This window comes from Asparagus officinalis, chromosome 2, assembly GCF_001876935.1.
Source record: "Asparagus officinalis chromosome 2, Aspof.V1, whole genome shotgun sequence".
Lineage (NCBI taxonomy): Eukaryota > Viridiplantae > Streptophyta > Magnoliopsida > Asparagales > Asparagaceae > Asparagus > Asparagus officinalis.
The window spans coordinates 42,248,197-42,258,979 of record NC_033795.1 but is presented as its reverse complement, the minus strand read 5'-3'; the positions used below and the strand labels follow the sequence as shown (position 1 = coordinate 42,258,979).

The following is a 10,783-nucleotide window of genomic DNA, read 5'->3' as shown; positions in this document are numbered from 1 at the left end:
TTTTTCTTTTTCTTTTTCTTGGTTTTGAAAATTATGTTTTGAATTTTTTTTATGAAAACAATTTCTCTTTGATCAATTCTTATGTTTTCATGATTATTAGTTTTGATTTTGATGAGAGGTTTGTGTTTATATAACCCCCCGGGTTTATTGGGTGTTTATTCCTAAATATTATTTACCGGTTGCTAAAAATATTTATATGGGTTGAAACAAGCTCAAGAGCTTGATATGGTTGCCTCTCTTATTTTTGAAAATCTATGGTTTGGTTTTATATTCTTATATGATTTACTTGTGATTTATGATTTTATTGGTTGATTTGTTTTTATTTGAAAACTTTTTGCATGATTCTCATATCTTCTTTCTTTTGATTTCATAAATCTATTTTATACATTGCTTTTATGTTTGAGTAATGAGACACTATTTTCATATTGATATATTTATATGTGTTCTTAATGTCTTTATGTATGTGAGTTATGTTCAGCATGTTTTCATCTATGCATGCTCACATATATTTGCCTTGGTCTTTATTGTATATATTCCATAAGGCATTTTGATAGGGGAAGCCATCCCTATTTCTATTATTTGTTTTTATACTCACCCATGTTTATTTGTAGAGGGAGCTTTCGCTCTCTCCATTCTTTTGTTTTCCCATTTTTTGATGTTGTCAAAGGGGAAGAAATATAGTGAGTATATCTTGTTTTGGTTATATGCATGATAATTCTAATTTACATATTAATTTTCTTTCATGCATATATATCTTTTTGTAAATTGGTTGTCATCATCAAAAAGGGGGAGATTGTTGGGTCCTTTTGTTTTGATGATAATTAACAAATAATTTACAACTAATGTTGTTTGTCTAGTGTTTGTGTTTTGTATTTATTCTAGACAAACAATAGGTTAGAGGATGGATGGAATCGAGCATTCACGATCATATCCAATAAAGGTTAGCGGAATTGTAGAGTGAAGCATTGCATTTAAGTTAAAGATCCAAGATCCCGCTTCATCCGCACAGTTTACCAAGTCGAGCTCATTAAAGACCTTCATCAAGCTTGGGTAATTTAGTTTAGGTTTTATATTATGTGTGTTAAGTACTCTTAGCTCAATATCATATACACACACATTTTGTTTGGTTTCTATGTATATATAGTTATGTATATATACACAAGTTTTGGTTTTATAGTTTACAAGTTTATATAAATATGAAACCTATATTATTGTTTACATAAATATACATGTTTCACATTTGTTAAATGCATATTGTGCAAAACCTCATCTTTGCATAATATTGAGTTATTAGTTTATAGACTTAACAATCATAACATACATCTTTTATTAAGTCTATAAAATCAGTTTATAAAGTTTCAAAACATGATTTATGTCCAATGTCAAAAACAAGAGGTTTTTATTTACATGTTTTGGACTATTTTGTAAAATGAAGAGATTTTCTTTTTGGGAGGTGTATTTTGAAAACCAGTTTTTGTAACATGTATATTGTCATGTTTACAATCATTTTCCAAAGTTTTATATTTTTTTGATTTTATTTGCTATTTTTAAAAGAGGTTTAAAATCAGATTTTTGTTTTAAAACAGGCTGCTAACATGTTATCAGTCGACTGGTCAGTCGACTGATGACATCAGTCGACTGATGTGTCGACTGAAGAAATCACTTGGAACAACAAATAGTTTCTGTTTTGTTTTGGTCGACTGACCAGTCGACCGATGAGGTCATCAGTCGACTGATAAGGTCGTCAGTCGACTGATGAGCTGGAAAATGTCTCTAATGGTCAGCTCATCAGTCGGCTAATGGAAGCCGTCAGTTGACTGATGGCATCATAACGACTAGTTTTCCAGAATTTTCAGTTTTCGTTATTTTGTCTTTTTGTGATGTTTTCTCTTGGTTTTTTGGGTTAATTCATGAGCCTATATATAACCCTTGACCTCTAATATTCTTATGTAATCAAGAAAGTTTTTAAACAAGTTTAAAGAGTATTTAAGTTTGTTTAGTGTTTGTTTTTCAAGAGTTTAGTTTGTGAAGAAATTTTTACAAGAGCAAAGAGGAGATCATCCTTTAGTGTTTGAGCTTCAACTCATCTCTCTCACTCTTGTCATTTATTAGAGAAGTTTTCTAAACTCAATCTAGCTTTATATTTATATTGTTTGATATTAATTCATTAAGCTAGTGTTTATATTGAGTTTATTTATATTGTTTGATATTAATTCATTAAGCTAGTGTTTATATTGAGTTTAGTTGATTTTATTTACTCATTGTTTACCCACACAACCATTGAGCTTATTGTATTTTCATACATTGTATAATTTGGGTTGTGGGGTTTGTGTGACATTAAGTGTGAGCTTACATTGTGTTCTCATCCATTGTAGAGAATAATTTATTTGTTGAGTGCCTAAATTGTGAGATTCACTTTGTATTACACTAGTACACCAAGAGAAGTGTGTGGTGAGAGACGAGGTCGTCCCATGAGGAGTGGCGTAGGAGGTAATGCCTAGAGAGAGGTTGTAATTCCTAACACTTGAGGGAGACACGGGTTAGAGACCAACACTTGAGGTAGTAGTTAGTGTGTTTACATTATGAGTGATTATAAAGTTTTCGGTGAACTAGAAAACCGAATTATGAGGTGTAATACGTTATTCGGGTGAGCGTTGAAAACCCGGTTGTGTAGTGGATTTCTCCCTGGGAGTGGGGAGCGGAGTCGTAGGACGGAAGGTTCGAACTCCTTGATCATTTGATTATGTTTGAGTTTGCATTGGCATTTATTTATACTTGTGCTTATTGCTCATATCGTCATTGTCTCATTATTTAGTTTGTCCTATATATTATTTACACTATTTGTTTACTCTTGTTTATATTGCTTATCCTTGCATATATCTTATTGCATATCTTATTTGCTAGGATATTTGTTAATAAGTTTTTAATTGGTATTAAATTGGATTAGATTAGCATAAACCCTATTCCCCCCCCCCCCCTCTAGGGTTCTTTCCTAGTGGCATTAGGGTGCTTTCATATGCTTCACAGGTCTAGCTGAGATACTGCCATTGAGGAATTCAAACCTCGGGTGATCCGGTATCTCAAATACCACACTTCTACGATGATAATCAATGATGGCAAAGAATGACCCCAACCGATCCATTCCAAATACTGCATCAAAGCTTGGCAAATCAATCACTAGAAAATTTGCAAAGAGTTGTCTCCCGCAGATGACCACAAGGCAGGCTTCATAACCACTGGATGCTACTAAGACACCACTGCCAGTGTTGATATTCCAGCCCGTAGTTAGAGGAGTTATAGGAAGTGAGTGGGTACTCGCAAATCGACGAGACAAGAAACAATAGGAAGCTCCAGAGTCAAAGAGTGATAAAGCAGGAACGGAAGAAACAAGAACGTAGCCTATTACAGGAGGAGGTAAATGCAACTTTGCAACTAAACTTAGCACTCATAAACAAATCCTATCATGATATCATCAGGTAATGCTAAATAAGGAAAATTCATATGCAAGCAAAACTAAGAACGAACAGTTCTTACCAGTGATAACCTGGTCATTCGCCTCAGCTTCCACAGCTGACATCATGAATGTCTGATGCGATGGTTGCTGCCTCTGTGCATGTTGATAAACCTGCTTCTGTAGAGGAAGAGGCCCTGCTCGAGGATAGGGTCCGTGCTGAGCCGGAGCTACTGGGGCTGGTCGAGGTGGAGCTGGAAGAGCTGCCCGAACTAGAGATGGAGGCAAGCTGGCCTGCTGCCGTTGTGGACATTCCCAATTAACATGGTCGGGGGATCCACAGGCATAGCACAGACGAAGTTGCCTACTACACTCCTGCTGGGTATGCCTAGTGTAGCCATAATAGGTACATTTTGCCGAAGGCTGGCCGTGAGTCCGCACTTCAAAGCAGCTGCCGCTGGGAAAACAACCACCTCTGCGGAGCCTGCTGCTGCCTCAGAGGAGGATGCTCGATATTCCGGGCTGGAGCTGCTGGTGCTATGCTCTGCATCACATGTGGATCTTCAGGCTCCTTTTGAACACTCTCAATCTCACGCGCTGCATCCAACACAGCATTATGAGTCACGAGGGCCCTACCAACCAGAGCCAACCTGATGTACTTGTCCAGACCCTTCTGGAACTGATGCCTCCTAATAGTGGGTTCTGTAACTAAGTGGGGAGCATATCGACTGAGGGAAGAGAACTCGGCCTCATAATCATCCACTGATCGGCCTCCCTGCTTGAGCTCGACAAATCTACGCAAAAGCTCATCCCGGGCTGACTGAGGAAAATACTTCCTATTGAAGCGATCCGTGAATGTCTCCCACAGAATCGGCCTCTCCAGGTGTGTCTTCATAGCATCCCACCATATTCGAGCCATATCTGTGAGTTGGATATCCATAAGGTCCACCCACTTTGTAGGGGCAATGCGGGTCACCGTAAGGATAGTCTCGGTAACCTTCAGGAACTCTTCTGCTGCTAGAGGCCCTTTGGCACCAGAGAAAGAAGGAGGTCGCATATACCGGAACTCTCAAACACTAGGCTTTGAGTGAGGGGGATGTTGGTGCTGAGGCCCCTGCTGCAAATGCCCAGCTAAGAACTGCTAGTTTGTCACTAGCCCCTGAATCATCGCCAAGCTACTGCTGATCTACTTCAGGCATCTAACCACTGCTACTGGATAGGTTACCATTACTCCGTGTACCCACCATGGTTCTGAAGGAAATGCGAGAATCAAGATCGTTAGAGGAAGAATAGTCTCATGGCATATCACATAACTAAAATGAGAATCACGAATCACGAGATTTTCAAAAATAATCTTTTAAAATAATAAATTTATTTACTTCAAAATGATTTCTTTATCCAAAATAAATTCTTTATTTCTTATTATAATTATCCAAAAATAATTCCATTTTCCAAAATAACTCCTTTTAAATAATTCTAAAAACATTCTTTAAATATTCTTTTTATTATTCCCTCTTACAAAATAATTTCTTTTCTAATTATAATTAATCTAAAATAATTCTCTTTTCAAAATAAATTCCTTTTAAATTATTATAATTATCTAAATGATTCCGTTCTTAAAATAAATTCCTTTAAAATTAATATAATTATCTAGAAATGATTCCACTACCAAAATAAATTCTTTTAATTTATCATAATTATTCTAAAAATGATATTTATCATATCATCATGATTTATCTAATATTATTCATTAACAATCCCACGCAGATAATTATATCACAAACTAATCTATATAACCAATTACTAACAGATATAAATATTAAAATGACAAGTCAACGAGCAAGAGGGATCTTGCCTCGGGGTGTTGTCGAACGAATCGACTGCGGCGGTTTGAGGTTATCAACATCGTCACGAGTGCTGTTAGAGCGTGGGTTCGCCCACGGAGTGAGGGCGAGTGGCAGCGCGTAGAGGAGAGATTCAGTGCGGGCACAAGTGTGAAGGGGCGGATGCTTGCGGTTAACGATGGCGGATCTGATGCGACAGGGCGAGGCGAGGGCCGGAGGCTGAGCGATTGTGAGTCCGGAGTTCAGGTGAGCAGCTGACGGTTTGGGGTGGTGCAGTCATCGTGGAAGAAGTTATCGGAGCTCGATGACGGCGAGCCAGACGAGTTTAGGGGCAGCAGCAGAGGTGCACGGCTCGAGCTTAGGTTAGGGGCGGTCATGGCTGCGTCATTTGGCGACAAAGGGAAGAGGGAGGTGGAGCTCTTGGAGGTGACGGAGCTGGGGTTTGACGTCCGGAGATGAGAGGGAGGTGGGAACTGCTGGCGTCGCACGGTAGAAAACTGTGGTATCAGCGGGTGTTTGGCAGACGAGTGGAGGAGCTGTATGTTCAAGGAGCAGGGGTACGCTGAACGGGTGGTGTGGGGGTCTCGTCGTTGGTCGGAAGCTCTGGAGGTTGTTGAACAACATTGAGAGGAGACGCGAGAGTGGAGAGGCTTGAAGATGGTGAGGAGATTTCTTTATGATGATAGGGAGACGATGAACGCTGAGCAGCAGATGTTGAGGGACGTGGTGAGATCGATAGAGAGAAGAAGAGGGCGGGTCTGAGCTCAGGTCATGGGGGAGGAAGAGCTTGGGTGTAGTGAGAGGGAGATGGAGGACGAAGGGAGAAAGAGGGGAGCTGGGCTTCTTTGATGGAGGAGATGAAGTGAGAGAGAGACAGAGTGAACTGAGAGAGTGTGAGAGAGATAGTGTGGGGGACAACTAATTAGGGATGGTCGTGATGGGGTTTCTTGGAGAGAGTGAGAGGGGGATGTCGGCAGATGGGGGCGGGGTCAGAGAAGTGAGGCACACGGGGAACGAGGTAGGGATTTTAGGGAGTGGGGTAGGAGAGAGAGAGAGAAAATGAGAGAGATATATCATAGGTGGGAGAGAAAAACACAGGAAAAAATATACCCATTTAAAATAATATAAATAATAATAACAACAATAATGAATAGCCAACATTAATTTAAAAGTTTTTACCGTAACAACTAATTTATAATTAGCAATACCATTAAAATAAATATAAAAATGTATTTTTAAATCATAAAATCCTAGAAAATTAGGGAAAATGCAAATACTCTTTTGAAAAGTAATATTTAATATTTAAATACTAGAAAATTTTATTTAAAGCAGTATCGAAAATCACGGTCCTTACTCTTGACATCATCTTTTGAATGAGCCCTACATAGGGGTGTTATCGGAGCGGATACGGTTCGGATATGACGTTTACCATATCCATATCCGCTTTTTATAAACGGATACGGATACGGATACGGATACGGATCACCCTCGGTAAGAAAAAACCTTAACCATATCCGCATTTATCGGAAACGGATACGGTTCGGATATTTGAGAATCGGATCGGATATGATCACGGATATAAACGGATATTCGACATAAATCTATTAGACATAAACAAGTTTAAAGAATGTAACAGAACACACATACAGATGTAGAATTAGAGTTTGCATACTTCTTGGGTTTGTGAGACTAGCACCACCTTTTGCACATTTGAAAAACCAGAAACTTTTAATGCCAACTCATGAGGATTAAAACAGAGTAGGCAACTGGACAGAGGAATACAGCCAATTCTTTGGCGATTTGTCTCGAGTTTCCAGGCCGTATTTAGGTGACACTGGCTTGGCTTGCTTGGATTGTTTAGAATTGAGATTAAGAAAACCATAGGCGTATATCAAGTCCTATTTGGAATACATCAATTGAAATATATGATAACCCACTTGGAATACATCAATATAGACATTTTCTTGGGTTTGGAAATAGAATACCATATACATATGGCATCTTTATATACCCAGAAATATGAGGATCTCCTCATCTACGAAGAGCATGAAGTCTAAACAACTAAATTCTATGATCCACGCCCCTATTAAATCGAAACTTCACGTCCATGATGATAAAAGTACAATGTATAATTAGAAATAAAATGCCAGGTGGCTCATCCTTCAACCTACTAGAAAGAGATAGTATCGGTTACTATGCAAAGAAATGCCCATAGTTTCATATGGTAAATAAGAGGACAAGGAACGGCTTCAGGCTAGGCGAATCGTGCTGCGGAGATGCGAACCTTCGGCTGGCGATCGTGGCTCGGCGAGTGGCGACTCTTGCGGTGCTCTAGCTGAGCGAGAAGGTTGAGCGAGTGGCGATCTTCGAAGTTTTGAGCGAGTGGTGACTCTTCGGCTGTGAGATCGCCGGAAATATCCAACCGTGTGAGGAGCTTGAGGTTGATGGATGAACAGCAGCTGAGACTGGAGAGACTGGAGGCGCCTGAGGCTGAGTGGGGCCTAGGTTTTTTTGTTTTTAGTTTTGGGCGAACAGCACTGGAGAATGGAGACGGGAGAGACTGGAGGAGGCTTGAGGGCTGAGTGAGGGCCTAGGGTTTTTTGGTTTTTAGTTTTGGGTGAACGGATGCGGGTTTGTAACTATATATTTGGGACCCGATTACCCGAATTACTATTACATTGCGGATATCCGTATCCGCAACCCTCATATCCGTTACCGAATCCGTATCCGAAAAAAATCCGAAACCATATCCGTATCCGTTACCGTATCCGCCCGGTTTCAAAATTAGCCTACCATATCCGCATCCGTTCGGATACGGATGCGGATCGGTTCGGATATATCCGAACCGTTTGGCACCCCTAGCCCTACATATTAGTTTAAAATATGATATTTTAATTTATTATGTTACATTAATGGTTGCATCTGCAAATTATCATTCTTTTATGTCCTTAGCAAGCTATATCTCTAGGTTGATACATATAACTCAACCCATACCCATTATAAACGGGTCGGGGTGGCAAATTTTGACCCGACCCATCAACCCGACCCGACTCGACCCGTTTATAATGGGTATGGGTTGAGTTATATGGGTTGGGTCATAAATGGGTCAACCTGAATTTACCCATTTATTAGATGGGTAAATTCGGGTTGTGCCACTGACCCGTATAATGACCTGTATAATGAAAGTACCGACCCGAATAACAACCTGCTTAAACCCGTGCGACAAAAATAAGCTCCAGATCCCATCACGAAGAAAAGCCCTAGATCCCATCACGAAGCTCAAGCGGCAAGCGGCGCTGGCCCTAGATCCCATCACGAAGCTCGATCGGCGAGCGGCGACGGCGGCAAACGGCGAGCAGCGGCGATCGGAGTGAGGTGTCGACGACGAGTGACGGTGAACAAGCGAAGGCAAGCGGCGTCGTTTCTTCCCCATTTTTGTCTTCGTTCTAATTTAGACCCTTGTTTCCCAATAATTCACAGCGCGATTCTCTCTGTAAGTTTCCCCCCTCTCTCTCTTTCGAAGCTTAAATGTTCAAGTTTTATAGCTCAAATGTTCTGTTTCCAGAGTTGATCATTGGCTTTCATGTAAATGAATTTGATCATAGACATCTATTCCTCTTACTAGGGTTTCATTCATGCTCATTTATTAGTGAAATCTGGCTAGAGTTCCATCTTTTGATGTACTCTTTATCTCTGATTGTGATTTATTTTTTAAGTAGACTGTTTGAATATCGACAATCAGTATTGAGGATCTAACCTTAACCTATTACTCTGCCATAATTTTGATATGTTTAATTAATAAATTTTAATTACCTGAACATATAATTAGTTTTTCTTGACGCTGCATTTTAGGAAATAATCAGTTCCCCAACGGATAGCTGAATGAATATTTTGTAGCTCATTTGTAGCTTGTAATTATTGGTTATAATGAAGAGCATCCCATGCCAGAGTTGTGACTGTAAAAGTCATGGGCAAGCCATATTTTACATTGTCTGCTGCATCATAGTATCCTCCCACGAGGTCCACCTACACTTTCCATGAAAATTGTCAACATAAAAGAGAGAAAATTTAATATATGACTCCATTGGAAGTGGATAAAAGAGAGAAAATTTAATATATGTGTGTCTATTAATTACCAAGATGATATCGAAAAATTTAATATATGACTCCATTGGAAGTGGATAAAAGAGAGAAATTTTAATATATGTGTGTCTATTAATTACCAAGAGGGGATAAGGCCGAGAAGGCTAAGAGGTTGTTAGCCACTTTCTATAATGTTACTTGTCTTTTCTCCGGTACAAATTATCCAACGGCTAATCTCTACTTTCTTCAAGTATTTGTTGTGCAACGTACTTTAAAGAGTGGGATGAAAGATGATGATGAATATGTTAAGTTAATAGCAACCAAAATGTACAAGAAATTTGAAAAATATTGGAGTGAGTACAATGTTCTACTTGCTATTGCGTGCATCTTGGATCCCCGATACAAAATGCAATTTGTAGAGTTTTGCTATCATGGGCTATATGGACACAATTCTACGGAGCTTAATAATGTGAAAGACAAGCTTTTCTCTCTCTTTAATGAGTACTTGAGCAATATGGATGGTAATAGAATGTGAAAGACAAACTTCCACATTGTAACGTAAATCATGCTCTTTAGATCGAGGAGAGCAACCAAATAGTGCATTATTCCGAACTCTTTAGTATCTTAAAATAAGTCTCTCTATTCACTAAGTTTAAAACAGCCTACAATATCTATCCAGTTTAAAACATGATGCTGATTTTTCAGTGAGCACATGTACAAAGTTTGTATATTTTGCAATATTCGGTTTCAGCTTTAAGTTAAAATTTTGAATCAAACATTTTAATCTGTCTGTGTTTGTCACTCAAAAATTTGAATCAAATATACTCGCTGTAGTACTCTCCTACTTGTTTTGCATACTATTATCATTCAGCTTCCAACAAAGCTAATTAACAGCTATTGATATTGTACATTACATTGTCTCTTCTCTTGTCTGGACTTATAAGTATTTGTGCTCTCTGTTTATTGTCAGTTTCATTGGTGGTTACTATTAAGCCTTCAACATGTTGTTATTATTAGTTAGCAACTTCAGATTTTCTTTAACACATCGTTAATATATTTGTGATAATTGTTTAGGTAATTTTGTTATCATGTCTGCTTCGAGAATATGGCCCCTAATAAAAGTTGGATGCACAATATTGATAATCGTGCTACTTATGAAGATTATGCTATTGGATAATAAAACTGGCACCCTTGAGATAGTTGAGTCACTCTTGAGATAGTACATTTCAAAGCATTCTTATGAAGAGTTCAGAACTAGTCACTCCATTTAGGTGCTTACCAGTGCCAAATATCTTTGTGAGCTGCACTTCCTTTTATTAACAAACCCACCCTCTCGTTGCAGGATTTGCCACCGGAGCGAGCTTTTGCTGATTTTGTTCTTTGCAATCTGATTCTCCACCTTGTG

At 38.9% G+C, this 10,783-nt stretch overlaps 1 protein-coding gene across 1 annotated transcript; it reads right to left on the bottom strand.

The window, feature by feature from the left end:
* Nucleotides 3,894–4,508, bottom strand: LOC109831109. The gene has a single exon (XM_020398449.1). The coding sequence runs from the start codon at nt 4,506–4,508 to the stop codon at nt 3,894–3,896; it is 615 nt and encodes a 204-aa protein (XP_020254038.1).

Bases quoted from the DNA above. Each gene is read 5' to 3' on its own strand.
- LOC109831109 (XM_020398449.1), bottom strand. From the start codon at position 4,508: ATGCGACCTCCTTCTTTCTCTGGTGCCAAAGGGCCTCTAGCAGCAGAA.